The 18,368-nt window shown below is 35.1% G+C and overlaps 1 protein-coding gene across 1 annotated transcript; it reads right to left on the bottom strand.

Annotated features, from left to right (window-relative positions):
- Positions 1–585: 585 nt before the first annotated feature.
- Positions 586–16,266, bottom strand: LOC122318245 (sister chromatid cohesion 1 protein 4-like). Its single transcript, XM_043135450.1, has 14 exons — positions 15,401–16,266; positions 13,499–13,760; positions 13,001–13,098; positions 12,849–12,898; positions 12,613–12,662; positions 8,866–9,938; positions 8,299–8,748; positions 7,874–8,018; positions 6,176–6,312; positions 4,551–5,581; positions 3,294–3,327; positions 2,196–2,304; positions 1,345–1,474; positions 586–1,003 (listed from the first exon to the last, which is right to left on the bottom strand). The coding sequence occupies exons 1-14, from the start codon at positions 15,522–15,524 to the stop codon at positions 905–907; spliced, it is 3,792 nt and encodes a 1,263-aa protein (XP_042991384.1). The 5' UTR covers positions 15,525–16,266; the 3' UTR covers positions 586–904.
- Between the last annotated feature and the right edge of the window lie 2,102 nt (positions 16,267–18,368).

The raw sequence follows: 18,368 nt of genomic DNA, 5'->3' as shown, positions 1-18,368 counted from the left end.
TATATAAGCATGCTTGATTAAAAAAAAAAAAAAATGCTCCAATAGGAAATATGGAGTAGCGTATTAATGAAGAAAATGACATTTTTTGTCATTCTACCCATAATTTTATAGGGGGGAAATTACAAGGTGTAAAACAAAACAAATGTGGATTCAACCAGACAAACTATATATAGAGAAATGATACTGATAATTGTGAATGTACAATTACTTTATAATCACTTTAAAAAAAAAAGCAAATGAATATGAAACTTACATGAAAAAAAAAAAAAAATTAATAGTGAACCTCATTTTTTTTAAACGATTGCACGAGACTTATATATTTCACAATTGTATATAACATTACTCTTATATATAATATAACATTTACCTATCATTAACAATAAACCAAACGAGCCAAAAGCCTATAGCCTGATTGATATTACTCCCAGCTTCCAAAGTAGAGGTCAGGAATTCGATACCCCTCTCCAAATATATATATATATATATATATATAATTAAATTAAAAAAAACAATAAATCAAACAAGAAAATTTTGTTAATTAAAAAAATAAAAGGCCTACACCCAAGTTAATGGAGTCCATAATTTCTGGAAGTTATTTTTTTTTTTTTAACCAAACAAATAAATTAGCGTCTTCATTGCAAATGGTAATATTTTACAGATATATACATATAATTATGATTCACACTAACAACACTAATGCTAGAATCAACATCATGAAACTCTCACTGTTAAAGCTACATAGACTATTGAAAGACAATTCCTAAACTAAAAATTATAGATAGAAAATACAAGACTAAGCAAAGAATCTAATCAAGAAAAAATGACTACCCCATCCCTGCTGCCCATCAGAACACTAAAACTATATGGCTCTTTTCAACTGTATCTGCGTTTCCTACGTGAGATATCAGAAGCCTGACTTCGTGAGCTTTACCCGAGGTTTTATATTTACGTTGTCGAAAGGCTTTGCCTGTTCTACGTGTATGTAATCCCTAGTCTTAAGAACCTGCAAAACAGGGAAATTCACATCATGAATGAATAGTATTTTTCTTATCATGCATTGAAAAGAGAGAGTGAATTCCTTTTTTTCTTCTTTTTGGTGGGGAAGGGTATAAACCTAACTTAGAAATCAACACTAAATTAAAACGCTCCAATATGTTATATAAAATTGTTCCCCTCTTGGAAACACAATGATTTTCATGTGCAGCAGTGTCTCGTCTGATAAATCAACTTTTCTTAACCTTAATATTTTTTCTACAGTTTTTGCTGAAAACTTTTCAGCAAATCTTTGAAGATATGATAGCAGGGTAAAATATAACTACAGCCAAGAAAGGTTAAGAAACGTACCAGTGTCTCAAAAAACATCCTTGATGCTTCCTTACGAGTTTTACCAGCTAATAGATTGTCCATGGCGAGGGTCTTTCTTCCATGTACAGCTTGTTTATCAAATAAAGTCTGTAGATAATTGGCGACAGCCCTAATTTTTTTTTTTTCCAAAAAAAAAAGCATTGATTTGTTAAAGTTGGAGTCAATCGGTATACAATGGCCTGAAATCTGATTCAGGGCATCATAAGAAATTTAAGAACAAGTCTATGAGACTAGTCATATTCAAATCAGGAGTAGACAAGGGCAAACTTTCTAAATATTTATTGAAATAGGCATAGCCCAAGTACACAGGACCGGAAGAGAAATAATTGGAGGCTTCCGGTGATCTAAACATGCATGCAAAAAGACTTCTATCAGAACCTTCCTTACAGAACCTTCAACCCAGTCATCAGCCTATCTTCCCAAGTATTCAATCCAGGTTTGGGGTAAAACCCAGCGAAAACCATAAAACCAGACTATTCAACCACTTGAGACCAGTGTCATGACATGTTGCCCAAGCTATTGGGGAAAGGGATTTGCATTCCCAAGTTCAATAACAGGAGAATTAGCCACCACATCCTATCCCCATTCTAAAGCCATTGCTAATCATAGAGAGTTTAATCAAGATATTAACCACCGTGGGTAAAGCCCGAATACACCATTATGATTAGAATTATATTTTGGCTAGACTTCATACAAAAACCCTGTTGCTACCATAAAAAATTAGTGATATAAACAGGCAAGAGAGTCTAGTCTATAGTATATTTCTAAACAGTTAAAAACTATTGCCCCAAGCATTAATACATAAAACAAAACACAATAGGCATACACACCTGGTGCGAGAAGACCATCCACTGTTCTCAAGAAGACGAGTTTCTTCAGCACATGGCATACTGTCATCATCTTCTTCAACTGCCTCATCATCATCTACATTCAAAAATTCTAAGAGAAAGGAAAAAGAACATATATCAAACAGGGAAATCACAAGGCACAAATAAATGTACAAGCAGTGAAGATAATTCTCTACAATAAAACTACTATAAACTTGTAAAGCTCCAAGGGAGGCCCAAAACACATCTAGGCCCTACTCCAAACCGACAAGGCAATGGTAGATTGGAGCGCTTTGGAATCATTTCAAAGAGAAAGAACTTCACCCTCCCAAGTAATGTGGCATCCCATTCACCACCTATATTCACTCCACAATCTCCCCAGCTTAAATTCCCACCGTCCCCATCTAGCCCTTCCATCATAGGCAGCAACTGGCACAACTCAAGTCTAACATTTCTGGTTAGGATTAGCTCTGATACCATTTGCAAGGGAGGCCCAAGCCACATCTAGGCTCATACTCCAAAACCACTAATCAATGGTACAATCAGAGCCCCTTAGAATCATTATATAGAGCAAGAACATCTCATTCCCAAGCAATATGAGATCTCCCATTCACCACCTATATTCACTCAATATGGGGGGGTATCTCAAAACAGCACCCTCCCACACAAACAAGATTACTACACTATTACCAATAAAAGGCTTTTCTTTTTTATTTTCTTCTCAGCCAAACCTTTAGTGGGGTACGAACTACAAATGGCTCTGCTTGCAGAGTAACAAACCCACAACCAAGCCCCTACCGTCCCTATGAGACACAGAGAGGTGCTGGCTGGCCATAAGCAATTCATAGGTTTCTCTAACCCCGCAGCAACACAAATGAAAAACAAAAAGTCAAAGTAACTCCTCCGTTTTCAGATTCTAGAAATTATAAAGCTAGCACGGGTAAACTGTACACCAATCTCATAACAAATTTATAAAAAAGATTCTATTAAATTCATAATTTATTCAGCCAACAAACATCACAAAGTACAACTAAAAATCTAGGACACTGTAGAAATTCAGAATTGAGCACCAATGACAAACAAAAGAAAGAAAAGTTGAACCTGTATCATTCTCAAGAGTGACATCTTCATAACCCTGCAACATGTAGCCAAAGGTTCTCTTTAAAATATATAAGAGAATAGAAGACAGAACTTTCAGATAATATTGTGAAATTACTCTTATCATATAAGAGAGCATACTCGTAACATGAAGATGTTGTGCATGACAGATGCAGACTAAACTACTACCAAATTAAGGAATAGAGCAAATTGCCAATTGATCATGTTTTATGCAACAAAAAAATCACAAGATAAATGGCAGACAGTGTATTAGACAAGTACATGTCTATGCATTCATGTGTAATTTAGTATAGTACATAGGTATCTAAGTTAGATTAGACTGTAAGGAGATTAACTCAGAAAAAGCATTCAGCTGATGGAAAATGGAGGCTCATTGGGAACCTTTTGTTGATAATGGATATAAGGTTTTTCTTTTAATCTGATATTGTTGCATTTACTTCCAAGACAGAATTTTTTGTCAATAAAATAATTCCCATATAGTTGAGTTTGGATATAACTATATTGTTTTAATATTGTTTCATTTACTCCAAAGAGGAAGAATTGCTCGTAAGCAAAAAAGTTTCCCAAAGAAGTGACCGTTTTGGCACTTACAAAGAGCCAGTGTTGAGCTATTGATGGTCAAGATGCAAAGATGGCAACAGAATGTAGTTGCAATGTCTAGGTGGTTGCAAGCATAAGTGTGGTAGAAATGACAAGTGGGTGGTGGTGTTATATAAAGAATATGACATTCATGATGGGGAGGCAAGATGCTCGTGATGGCATCTGTCAAAGTTTTGCTTTTCCTTTTTTAGAGGTTAAAGTTTTCTTTTCTAAAACATTTTGTTTCCCTTTTATGCCTGGAAATTATTTTGTAAAACACTTTTTTCCCTTTTGTGAGTGGAAGATTAAATTTTCATTAAGCAAGCCAAAATTCAAACTAGAAATATGCTTAGCTTTATATTTTTATAGAAACTGGTTTTTATTTATAAAAATATATAAATATATATATTTTCATTAACCAGAAAAATATATATTTTTATGAATAAGAACCAGTTTCTATAATCTTATTAGAACCTAACTAAAGTCCCTTGACATTTTTCTGGTTAAGGAGTAGTTTCTGAGAGTTTAGAGAAGGGGAAAAAATGAAGAGGGAGAAAGAGACATATGGAGCACAGAACAAGAATAATAAAATCAAACCCACCGTGCATGTAGTGCCAATTCATAAGACATCTTTAAAACAGGATAAGGTCTACAACTTACACTGCGATCTTCGTTGCCAGGATAGTCAAGGGCAGGGATTTCTCCATCCATGATAATAGGTTGATCAGCTTCCTGATAGCCTGCATTTACTTGACCATTCAGGGAAGCATTATTCACATCCAAAAGAAGTTCAACAGAATCTGGACAATCTATTTTTGTTTCTCCACTACACATAAGAGGGTCTTTCTCATCACAACCCAAGTCCACAGGCAGGACTACTTCTTCATTCACAACTTCAAGCTTATTATTTTCTGCTTCCTCCAAGGTTTGGATACCATTTTCAAAAGCTAGAATATTGTACTCATTTGCAAGCAAAGCTTTTAAACCATCAGCAGGTTTAAAACAATCTGACTGAACATGTTCTTCAATTCCTACATTATCTTGTACAATTTCAATGGACTCAGCTACTTTCCCATTGCTTATATCCACTGTTGAAACATCCCCCTCGACAGTTTGAGCATCCAATTTCTTATCAGGTGACATGCATGATACATTCATCTGTAGGCAAGCAGATGCATCATTGATTTTATCAATGAGAGCTGGCCGAACTGCTAAGTCAGCTGTCATGTTGCAAATATCTTCAGCAACAAGATCAGTTGGACATGATGATTCAAGCCCATTAACAGTAGAGCAATTTACTCCTTCAGCAACTTCAACATTCTCTCTCTCAATTTCCATTTCAGTGATCCCCCCAAAGGATTCATGTTGAGAATTTGTAAGCTTCTCTACATCATAAATTGCCTTTATCTGACCTTGAGAATCAATTCCATGACACCCAAAGTTAAAATGGCCAGCCTGATGTCTCTGACTAGGAATGGAAATGTCAGCAGGTTGTGCATCTACGTCACATCTCACTACCACAGATTCAGAACTTCCATTCATTTCACTTTCTTCAGTGACATATGGCCGAACGGAAGATTCTATATCCTTTGCTACTTCTGAAGAAGTATTGCCTTGATCATTTTCAGAAACCCTGGTTCTGCTCAGATCAAATGTCTCCCTATGCACAAATATCAATTCAGCGGACATACCTGAAAGAAATACATCAAAAATCCAGGTACATTGTAAACTGATGGTTAAAACAATTGCATAAGCAGATCTCAATTAGTCACTTAAAACTAACAAAATCAACATAACACCAAAATCAAAATAAATGAGTTCAAAGATCTAGAAACAGAAGCTGCACTATATGAATTCATGAAATGTATTCTTAGTCAAAAACTCAACCCGTCCAAGTGTTCGCCTCATTATTTTGTGATCTTCTATGAATCCTCATTAACTAATCAGGGTCCGCTATGCATCCATGTTCAATGAAATTCTTACAAAACATTGAATATCCACATTTCAAAAGTAACCACTTATATCTATCAGTGGCATAATTTACAGGCATAGGCAGGCAAAAGAGTGACTAGTGGAAATCTTGAAACTGGATATGCGACTGGTTAAGCAATATCATCTCAAGTTATACGATGCTACCAAAAAAAGGACAGAGACGGACAAAAATAGCTAAAATAAATTAATAAATAAACTCAGGCGAAAACAGCTCTAGCATCTTTCATCTACAAGAAGGAGCTCATCAGTAAACAAGAATGAACGAGATTGAATCTTTAGCACTAGGAACTCACCAGTAGAAATGGGCTCACTAAATATTTCATCCTCCAAGAATTGTCTAAGAATAGTTGAGATCTCAGGGAGTGTGCAAGGAGCTTTCTTTCTAATGCGACGTATGTCTTCAGTATTTGTCAGCTGTTGACGAATTGTACTAAAGAAAATAATGAAGTCTATTAGTTGTTACTTAAGAGACCCAAGAAATACTTTTTTTTTTATAGGTAAAAGAGATTTTATTCAAAGTTAATAGACATAGGAGACCCAAGAAATACTTAGAAGTTCAATATATACTTTCTTTTTTCTTTGTGGGGGTTAACAATTAATTTCACTACAAAATATCAAATCAAGCATGCTTAGTTTGATATTAAAATGGAGATATTTATGTATAAACAATATTAAAATACTGGCATTGGAACTAGAACTATTCTAGCATTCAAGGAATAGCTATCACAAAGAACCAGACTTGACTTGCATCCTACATATGAAAAAAACCACCCATCTGTTACCACAAGTGAACATATCATATTGAAACTACATGGGGCATGGACAGCTTGGTCAAAGAGCATAGCCGAGGAATTAATGTAATGCCCCAGAGGAGGCCCAAGCAATGTATGGTCCATACTCCAAAATGACTATTCAGTGGTATAATTCGAATGCCATTGGAATCATTACAAAAAGCAAAAACTTCTCCCTCCCAAGCAATATGCAATCCCCCATACACCACCTACAATCACCACTCAGTATGGGGTATCACAATCTCACCCTTTAAATTCCCGACATCCTTGTTGAGCCATTCCATCATAGGTGGCATGGCTCAAGTCCCACACTTCTGGTTGGATAGGCTTTGATATAATTTGTAACATCCCACGGGAGGCCCGAGTCACATAGGTTCATAGTCCAAAAGAACTAGTCAATAGTTGATTGAAGCCTCATTAGAATCATTATAACAAGCAAGAACTTCTTCCTCCCTAGCATTGTGAGATCCCATACACCACCTACACTCATCACTTAGTATGGGGTATCACAATTAACCATCCCTTTCACAACAGGCCAGGATATTTCTTTTAATCTGATACAGTACGTACAACTTCCTTCGCCTTGCCCTGCAGCAGTAACTTATGGTGCAAGGAAATTCCACTTGATCTGAAGGTAACTGGATAAACTCCAAAAAAGTTTTGAAATACCAAAATAATAATAATCGCTTTCATTTTAAAGAAAAAAAAAATAGAGCAGCTATCAATATGGCTAATTTATGCCACACTATGGATGACTCCCTCCTTTCCCAGGACTGTTAAGATCCTAAGGTATATCATTTGTTCCTTGCACTGTTTTGGGGGGCAGGGGGTAATAGCCAAAATGGAGAATAAGAGAACGAAAAGCAGTTCAGTAGGTAAGGGAGGGGAAAAAGCCACATTCGACAAAATGGAGAGATCTTTGTTTCCATAGTGAGCTCCCTACTGACTTCTGTTAACCAAGAGATAAAGCAAAAAGTTCATGAAAATAAAACAAAAGAGAATGTCTATATTTTTCTGTTTTTCAATTATCTTCATAGAAAGAGAATAAAGCACTACAAGCTTTTTTTTATCAGTAAATAATAAAGCACTATAATCTAAGTAGTATCACATCAATCTGGAAAAAACAGATCAATTACAAAATATGTGTCAGTGGGTTCATTAAGTGTAACCAGAGTAAAGGACATAGGAAATAGAACATACTCGCCATGCAAGACCATCGTATCATCCATAAGCACTTTCCTCTTCAAGGTGCTAGATCGGGGTGCAGACCGGGGACGTTTCATGGATACTATTTCCGGTGCAGGTGGAGTAGGCCTCATTTTGAAAACTGAAGATTTTCTTCCTACTGAAACAAACAAAATAATCATTTGAGTCACATCCATATTTTAACTGGAATAACCTTCCACGTCAAATAAAATAACTTCTTTTATAATTAAGAGTTTTATTAATATATGACTTGGCAAAGCTCAAGTACCCAGCCCTGTATTTTCCAAGCCAAATAGAATAACTACTGTTACTTCCAGGAAACAATAGGGCAAACTATTCATCCACTCAGTCAACAGTAATATTGAAACTATGAAAAGCATGCCTTATTGTAAAGGAATTAAGAAAAAACCGCTTCACACCTAAAATGGAAGACAATAAATCATCATCATCAGGAATCGACTCAGCAGTTCTCTTGGATCGTGTCATGCCAAAAGAGTCCACTGAGTTTAAACTCTGCACTGTTAGATTACTTTCTGTGAAGCTACGCTTTTTTCCTGAGATGAGTTTGGTCCCTTCACCAGCTCCATCACCACCAGCTAGGTCTGCTTTATCTGGTGTAGACTCCACTAGCAAATCATTTGATTTACCAGTGAGCCCCTCCGGTACAGAGAGCAACTTTTCAGGAGCAGGAAAGTCTGAAGTCTCAGAACTATTTATATTATTGAACCGACTATCATTAGAACCTGCATTGTCCAGTTGCTCATCTAACAACCTGGAACCTGCCTGAATTTCACCACATGAAGCAGGCTCTGAAATTTTATCTTTTAGTAAGACCTCATCCGTAACATCATTTGGAAGGCGCCCTTCACCTAAAAAAAGGGGGAAAAATTAATCAGGAGGTACCAGCAGTAGGGTGCACAAACATGGAGGAATGTTTCATGTATGAGTCAACATAGACTTTACGCCACTAGTTTACTAATTAATACCTCCAAGAGATGATGTGTTAGGTTCACCAAGATGAGACTTGCATGCCCTAAGCACATGGGATTGATTTGATGGTGTATCCTCAAGAGCAATAGGGTTTAAAGTCTCATTCTCCTTTGGCTCTTGACAAGCATCAGCCTCAAAATTTATAACCTTAGGTCGCTCAGGTGATTCCAATGGGAAGACAGCACTCGAAACTGTTACTTTGGTGGGGGAGCATGATACTCCCACATCATTATTAATTTCAACATCATTGAGAATTTTGGGTCTTGGAGATGTTTGATCATCTTCTAGATAGCCCTTTGCTTGTAGCGCACCAGTACTACTTGAAAAGGTTCTATGAACGGAATCCTCAAAATCACAGGTGACATGAGAGCAGCTAGGCGATGCAGCAGTTTCATCCAACCTAGCACCAGCAGACTTCACATCAGTTTGATGAACAAGGTGTGTACTACGTTCAGTGTCTATTACAACTCCATCATTGATATCTTCGACCCTGTCCATACCATCTGACACACCAATGATCCCATCCGAACATTCTGATACCAGACAAATGGGTTTGATTTGTTCAGTGGGATATGAAGAGGTTAAAGAAGTTGAAAGGCACTTATCTGGTGCCCTAAGCTCCATAGTCGCTGCAGTAGGTTGCATGTGTCCCTGTGGCTTCACATGTTTGATGTCCAGACCACCCAGAAAGCAGCCATTCTCCTCGACAGTATTAGGATTCAAACCATTGCATGAAGAAAAATTTGCCATATTAGTATCCCCAGAATGAAGATCTGACTTTCGGCAAGCATTTACTGCACCCTCCACGGCAACTAATCGTGTTAAATTATGATCTTCTGATTCCATATGATCATCACAAGCCAGAGCCTCCTGAGCACCAGACAAGTCTGGTTCTTCCAATAATCGAGGAGTAGATGGAGCCTGAGCATACTCGACCATTTCAGTATCAATGGCTGGACCAACCTGATTTTCACTGATTGGATGGACACCTGAAGCTTCAGTAATCCCCTTGTAACTTCCATCTTTTGACAACAGTGTCATTGGTTGGATCGACACCTGTGAATCAGCACTGCAACCAAGAAATGAATAACGCATCAGGAAATTCAGGGACTGTCAATGGATCAAGCAGCAGAGAATCCCGTCAACAACAATGATCTAAAAAGCTACAGCTTCTTGATGTCTTTACGACAGAACAGTAAATTTATGATTCCTCTCTGTCTTATGTAGCGCCTTAGTCTCTGATAACTCATCGAGGCCGAGACAAGGAAATCTATCATCACCTTAGTTGTTTGCTAGAGGCCTTTAGCATAATGATATTGGCATTAGTAGATGGGGGGTTTCTTAATTAAGGGTGAGGGAGAACTTTCTATCTCACACCTCTTATTTGCAGATGATACATTAATTTTTGTTGATGCAAATCTGGAGCATCTACATGCCTTGCGATGTTTGTTTCGTTGTTATGAGGTTGTTTCATGACTAAGGATCAATTTGGCTAAGTCTGAATTTCTTGTAATCATAAATGTGGGTGATGTAGAAGGTTTGGCCCAAATCCTTGAATGTAAGGTATCTTCCCTACTTATGGTGCATCTCAATCTCCCATTGGGTGTGCCTTTTAAAGTAAAGACAATCCGGAAAGGCATTCTTGAAAAGGTGGAGCACTAGTTAGTGGGATGGAAGATGATAAATTTATCAGAGGGAGGGGGAATAAACTCTAATCAAGAGTATTCTCTTAAATTTACCCACCTACTTTATATTTCTTATCTAGTGAATTGCTCAAGGTGTGTTCCCCGATCTTTGAGCATGGTTTGGGTATCGAGATATTAATTAGGTTGAAAAATACCAAATATGAGGTGGGCAATGGATTCAAGATAAAGCTCTGGCATGATGTGTATTGTGGAGAGCCGCCTCTCAAAAGGGAGCTTTGTAGACTTATTCCACATTGCTCGAGCTAAGAATGCATCAATGGCTGATCATTCACAGATTTCAAGTGGATCCCGTTAATGGTAAGTCAACTTATGGGAGATGGACCTCTTTAACTCAGTTTATGCTCCGTTGAGATAGGATAGGGAAGACAAAAAGCATCGGGCCATGTCCAAGACAGTTTTTCTGTAGAGAATTAATCCCTCGTCCCTATTTTACTAACTTTGCATGGCCATTTTGGCTAATCAGAACTACATCCACTTTCCCAGGATTCCAACAAACCAAAATCCTACCAGAAATCAATCTGGAGTACAGCCCCCCTAGAGCAGCTTAACTTTAAGTCTCCTTGGGCTAGATTAGGTAATGCCCAGACAGATGGCAGATTTACTAACATCAATGTTGGTGGAAGCACTAGGTGCACGTATGCGCAAATGCGTGCCTAATTTAAGTAACGCGAATGTTTTTCCCAAAAATTAATGTATAACAACAAAATATCCATAAAATGCAATTTAAAAAAAAAATGCTAAAAAATATTTTTTGTTAATGAAAAAATCCTTTTTCAACACTTTTTTATTGAAACATATTTTTCCCATTTTTGATCAGTTTTAAATTTTTTTTGGTAGAAACATGTTTTATATGAACCCTTAGGGGTTGGCTCAAGTGGTAAAGGCCTTCGGTTTGGGGGTATGCTCCACCCATGTCTAAAGTTCAAATCTCCTTGAGTGCAAACAAACTCTAGGGGCCATCGGACTGGGGGATTTTCCCCTTGAATTACCCGAGGTGCACTTACGGAAAACTTTTTGTCGAGGGCCTGTGCACCCCTGGGATTAGCGGTACGTTGTTCCTGGACACCCGATGCCAATAAAAACAAGACATTTTATATGTTTCCCAATTTGATAGAGTAATATGCAAATTGCAACATGACAATCATGTGATCAACTAATTACATAAAATCTAAACATAGAATTTTCTATAATCCTCGTGCTTTACAAAATATAAACAGCCATGATATTTGATAGCCACAATCAAAATAAGTACATGGTTAAATCAAAATATATCCAAGAGGCAATGACCAAAAAAGTACATGAATTGTAGTATTGACTTCCATGCTAACAAATGCAATAGAATACAATCCTAAAGAATATTATCATCCTCATCATTAAGTAGAGGATCATCATTATTGTTATCAAAAAACTTGGAACCCTCGTTATCCTCTTATCTGCTTTATCTAAATTCCTGGTCCAAAAAACACTTATTAGTAGTTAGAACTGTTATTTTATATATTTTTTCGAAAAAGTACAAAAGTGCACTGTAGTGCTGTAAGCTCACAAAAAAGTGCCAAAAACCAAGCATAATACTCCTTTCTTCCTTGACACTTTACGCATCGCATTTTTACAAACACTGACTAGCATGATGGAAAGGAAGATTTGAGAGTGATCAAAATGGGATCTTATGGAGAATGATCTTGATCTGCTTAATGTGATACATAAGGAGAGAGAAATAATTGAAGTTTCCAATACAACACAAGAAACATGGAGGAACTCAAAGCTTTCTTTTTCAATACACTATACTATTACAAGGCTGCCCGTTTATGTTCCTATAGCCTTAGCTTCCATAATTTTCTTAACCATATTTCTTTCTCCACTTAGGTGTTCTGTGTACTTGGATGGTGTCCTTTTTATCATTTTAAAATTTATCTTAGATATTAAAACATATATGTGGCATAGAAAAATGCAAATATGCATAGAGCACAATCATGCCTTGAATCTAAACAAGGTTTAAGAAGAGATTAACAATTATCCATACAAATACAAAGAACTTACTTTGAACCTCCATCATGCCCTGGAGCTACAACCTTGTTTAAGAGCAGCTCCTGTCAAAGTCCAAGGTAAAAATAAGGGAAACAGAAAAGACAAGAAGTTAAGTCAATACATCCATAAGCAGGAAAGGCACAAGGAAAAGCTGCATACAGAACTCAAAACAAACTAATAACAGGAGCTCCAAGAGAAATCCATAATCCACCATTACATAAAATAGGACATGGTTACATCATAATTACCTCATCAAGGTCTAAACCAAACTGAGAAGTGTCACCATCACCAAACCGCTCTGAAGTAAACCAAGAGCATGTCAATTTATTTTCATTTGTTCATACAGGATTAAAATACATAACATCACACCATGACATATAATGAACCAATGAATACTGACCGTCCAATCCAAACTGTGATGTTGAGTAAATGACACCCTCCATGGTATCCTGCAGGGTAATCTGCTCCTTTGTACTGACGTGATGATCCACATAATTACTGCAACAAAGTTAAATTTTTATACACCAGTATAAGATCTTACACTCTTGAGCACTGATAGAGTTTCATGATCCAAACGCTAGCTCATGATACACCGGCAGATTCAATCACATATCCCATTGCAGGCACCTTAATTTCTCTTGCTAACACCATCAACCAGACCAGATGATAGAGCCAGTTTAACCATTTTCTTTTTCAATCAACTTATCCAATCAATAAAAGAAGAAACATTTAAATGGAAAATAGACCTTCAAATAGAAAATTAAACAATACCACTTTAATTGTACCCCAAGAACCATTGCAACATCCATACCAATCTAATAAATTTGTTCATTAGAAGTATAAAACATAATCTGCACATCTTTAATTAGAAACAAAGCCTGAATATTCTGGAACTAACCCCTGAAATATTTCATTATCTGGCAGCTCAAAATCATCAAGATCAAAAGTCTCTGGCAAGGTGATGGAATGGTATGGCGCAGTAGACTCTTCAGGTGGTAAATCAACAGCAGTGGAGCGAAAAGCTTGCTTTATCTTAAGCAAAGCCTCACTGCAATCATCAAACAGGTAATTAACCTTTCTAGAATATATTCTCACCACACCAAGCAGAAGGTGGCTGGACAACCGGAGTGCAATTGGTACATCAGGAAAAAGAATTGAATCTGCTCAAAGAACACAAACCACAGAAATTAGGAACTTAAGCAAAAGAATTTATTATCGGATACAGGAACAACTGAAGAAGTCAGCAAGATTTCAAACAATATTTTATTATAGTGTTATATAGATTCTTCAAATGGAATATTAACTATCAAAACAGATGTATAAAAGAACTCAGCAAATGCAATCACACAGTTCAGACCATCACAAAAATACTTACAGGGCAAGGAAATTCAGTGTGACCAATTAAACTGGTGCAGCTACACCACAATTTAATATTATCTGTTTAGGTTAACATGGAAATTACCAACAAAATCAAACAGATTTCCTTGATGAAAAATTCACAGCAACAAGAAGAGATCTCCAAAGAATAAGAAATCATTATCGAAAGTAACGAGCGCAAGCAGTCCCCCATGACCTTCATTCTAGACCAACAAGAACATTCTCAAAGAGAGTAATCTTTTCTTCTTCTTCTTCTTCTTCTTCTTCTTCTTCTTCTTCTTCTTCTTCTTCTTCTTCTTCTTCTTTTTTGGCTAAGTAAATTAACGAAGTAAATAATGAAGCTTATACTTGGATTTACATCCAATAATTTTTCTGAACTGTTCATTTACAATGCCCAGTCCATAAGTACATACATCCTTATCTACTTAATGGTAAGCAGAGAGTACATACCCCAAAAAAAAAAACATTTTGTTAACGATGTGGAAATCATGGCAAGATGAAACAATATAACAAAGTAATAATGACAAAATTATGGAATTTGGAAACCAGAACATGAATTTTTCCTATTCACAGTAATGGCAGCTCAGGCATATGTGAGGCCAGTGGAATGTATCAGTGGATGTGTGTTTTGCAGAAAAAACAAAAAATTAAATGTCTATGCAGCTTAACATAGGGCAGTGACACAAGGCATTATTGTGACAGCAGTGTAAAGCTGGCTTTTACAGTGATACCAATGTCTTGGACCAAATGGTATCTCCTCCACAAAGTGGCCATTGGCGGATTTTTTTATTTTTTATTTTTCAGAAAAGGGTGGACAATAACGTCATTAGGTTTAATCACATGCAGGTGCAGGAAATATCTTAACCAATCAAAAAATCCGGCTTTATACTAATGGCAATTAGATGTTCCGAGTAATGTAGCAAGTTTCTTGATTCCCTCGTATTAAATTCATTGCAGATAAGCATACTAAAGTTAGCTTCAGGAAACATTTTGATTTAGCCAATTACAATTGATCATCAATAATTAACTTCAGAACTAGAATCGATGAACCCTACAGGTTATGCATCCGTTGGGGAAAATATGCGCAGGAGAACATGGGAAAAACAGTAAAACGAGTCTCAAAAAAAAATATATATATTTACAAACATAAACAACGAGGAAACCCACTTCACAACCAAGCATACAACCAACTTCCTAACTGAGACAAGTTCTCCAAAAACCCCCTTCAGAAAAACTGCAACAACATTACAACAAAAAATTTTCCACCATATCCCATATTTTTCTTGTAATTAAGGAAACACTATTTGAAAAAGAATAAAGCAATAGGGTTCAAACTTCAACTTATTTTCTTTTCCTCTGCTTCCACAGGAGCCAAAACTAAAAAATATCAAAAGCGTATAAAGCGGGGAATCCGAAGACTGACCTACGGAAACGCCAATATCAGTATCGGCAACCTGATTCTTTCGTAGCTTCCGCTCCAAATGCGCTGCTATCCAGATCGTCCCTAGTGGCCCTTTCTTGGCCAATATAAACTGAGAATAAAACATTTCCTATATGTATTCCCCTCACTTCGCCGCCGAAACCTTATATTTCATGCAATCAAATTGTCTAAATTATGTTTTTAAAACCCACAAATTCACACCAGTCCGAAATCGAAAACCCAAATTCAGAGCCAAGACTAAGAGATTAGCTACTAAACTTTGTTTCTCATCGTTCAGAATCAAAAACGAACAACAAGCCTTCAACTTCAGCAATTTACATAATTCACAACACTAACCCTGGATTACAAACACGACCAACCCAGATTTCCGACCAAAACACAACTTTTCAGATTTGTCTCAACTCCGGATAGGTCGAATTCATAAAAGCACCCCCGAATTCGCAAAAAACCAAAAAGCCCTAACCACACCTCAGCTAAAACCACACAGTTTCCAGACCCCCGTCCAAAACTTCAAAACTGCAGAAAACAGATCCATTCTCGCCAAATTAACAAGAACCTTTCCAAATTCAAGAGCTTGAGAAGCTTTGAAGAGACACAGAGAAGAGCTTCCAACAAATAATTTCGCAGCAGCTATATCAGAAAGCCATTGAAGAAGTCGCAGGACATTGTTGTGGGTGAGCGTAGAGGAAGAGCAGGCATGCCGTGGAATTCAGCAGCGGGTACTGAGTCACTCGAGCGGACCGAGTCACTGAGTAAGGGATCGGGCGAGTGGACGCGTGAGAGAGAGAGAGAGAGAGAGAGCGAGATGTGAGAGAAGAGAGAGAGCAGCGCCCTTTGTCGAGAGATTTTCGAACGGGATTGATGTTAAAATGTAGTTAAGGTGTATAAGTGCTCTAGTCGTGGCTGTGGTTGATTGGGTAATTTTTCTTGAGGCGGGAATGTTCAAATACAATTGGTCCGAATTTTCAAATAGGATGAATATTGCTCACTTCAACAAGTCTCCCTGTTCCAACTTCGGCGTTGAAAGCATGTCCAGGAGCCGTCTCTAGCAAGCTTTTAATGAATCATGACCAATTTTTTTGTAAAATATTTGGACCAGTAGAAATTTTACAGGTCTCTCTGTTACAAGCTTTTTAAGGTTTTTTTGTTTTTTTATTCCAATTTCCTAATTATGTTATTATATTAAATAATACAATAATTCAAAAGAATTGTTATGATTTATTTATCACTGATTTAAATTTAAAGATAAGATAAAATGTGATAATTTTAAATTAAAAATAAAAATTAAATAAAATATTACTTTTTAATATTATTATTATTTTAAAATTTAAAAATTTTAAATTGAGATTTGAAAAAATTAAATTATTTATTATATTTTATATGAAAATTTGAAAAAATTATAATAATAAGATAAGATGATATGAAACGCTTTTCAAATTCAAACGGAGCCTTAGACTGTGTTTTGTAAATGGAATAGTTTCAACTTATTATTATTTATTATTTTATTATTATTCACATATCATCTGTGATACTTCAACATTTAAACAAAGTCTTAGGTCATGTTTGAATAGCAAAAATATTTTATCTCATTTTATCATTATAATTTTTATATAAAATATAATAAATAATTCAATTTTAACTTTTATTTAAAATCATCTTACTATCTAAACCGGACCTTACTTAAGTGAAGATTTAAACGTCATTTGATAGGGGCCTTTTATTCAAACAATCTTTCTTTTTTTTTAATTCTTTTACAATTGATTTTCAAATAACCAATACTACTCCATTAAGAATAAATTTTAATATTATAAAACTACCATCTATTTCACGTAGAGTTATAAAATGATTGCATATAAATCATTTTTCTACTTTTTGTCTCTCATTTTGAAGATGTGAGGTCTGAAAAACTAACTCCCTATAAATGAAATAAAATCATCTTTTAAAAAATGGTAGTAACTACTATTGCTTTATTACTATCCATTTCTTATTTATAAGGTATCAGAAACTTTATTTTATCATTTTTTTAAGTATTTTTTTAATATTTTTAGCCATTAAAAAAATTAAAATATATATATATAATTTTATTAATAATCACTTTCTTGACTATTAAGTAAAATAAAAAATTTTAAAAATTAAATACAAAAAGAATAGTAAATTGATAGTAGAAGAATAGTAACCCTATTATTTTCTTTTAAAAAATGGTAAAATTTTTAGGAGATTGCCGGGTAAGATTAGAATTCTATGAATGGTAGGTAGTGAAATAATTTATTAGTAGTAGTAAAATAGTTTGAGTTGAGATATTTTATTGAGTTTTGAGAAATGAGAGAGAAAATTTTGAATAAAAATATTATAAAATTAAAATATTATTATAATATTATTTTTTAATATTATTTTTTGTTTTGAAGTTTAAAAAAATATTTTTTGTGTCTTGTTTAGAAGTATAAAAAAGTTTGTAATGATTAAATAAAAAAATGCAAAATTTAAAATTTAAATATATATTAATTATTTTTGAAAAATAAATTATGAGAATTTTAAGATGAAATGAATAATCTTACTTTCCAACCAAGCCCTTATATATTATAATATTTGGTTGAGTATTAAAATCATATACAGTTAATTTAGAAAAATGATAGTCAACCTTAATGACCATTTTTTTTTTATATTTTAAGTATATTTAAAAGTAATATTATATATAGTTATAAAGTATGTAAATTCTATCCACTCTATTTGAAAAAAATGTATTCCACTATTAAAAAGTAATTTTTTCATATGGGTCATAGATTTAACTACTTCTTCTAAAAAAAGTGCACAAGATTTGTACATATGAAAATTGTAAATATCATTTCTTTATTTTTGAATATGTAAACCTTATTAAATAAAAGATATTATTATTTTTTAAGAGAATTTAAATATATACATATATATAATTGAAATAAAATGGTAAAAAATG

This window comes from Carya illinoinensis, chromosome 8, assembly GCF_018687715.1.
Source record: "Carya illinoinensis cultivar Pawnee chromosome 8, C.illinoinensisPawnee_v1, whole genome shotgun sequence".
NCBI classification, from domain to species: Eukaryota; Viridiplantae; Streptophyta; class Magnoliopsida; order Fagales; family Juglandaceae; genus Carya; species Carya illinoinensis.
Note: the sequence above shows the minus strand (reverse complement) of the source record. Positions and strands in the feature narration are given on the sequence as shown.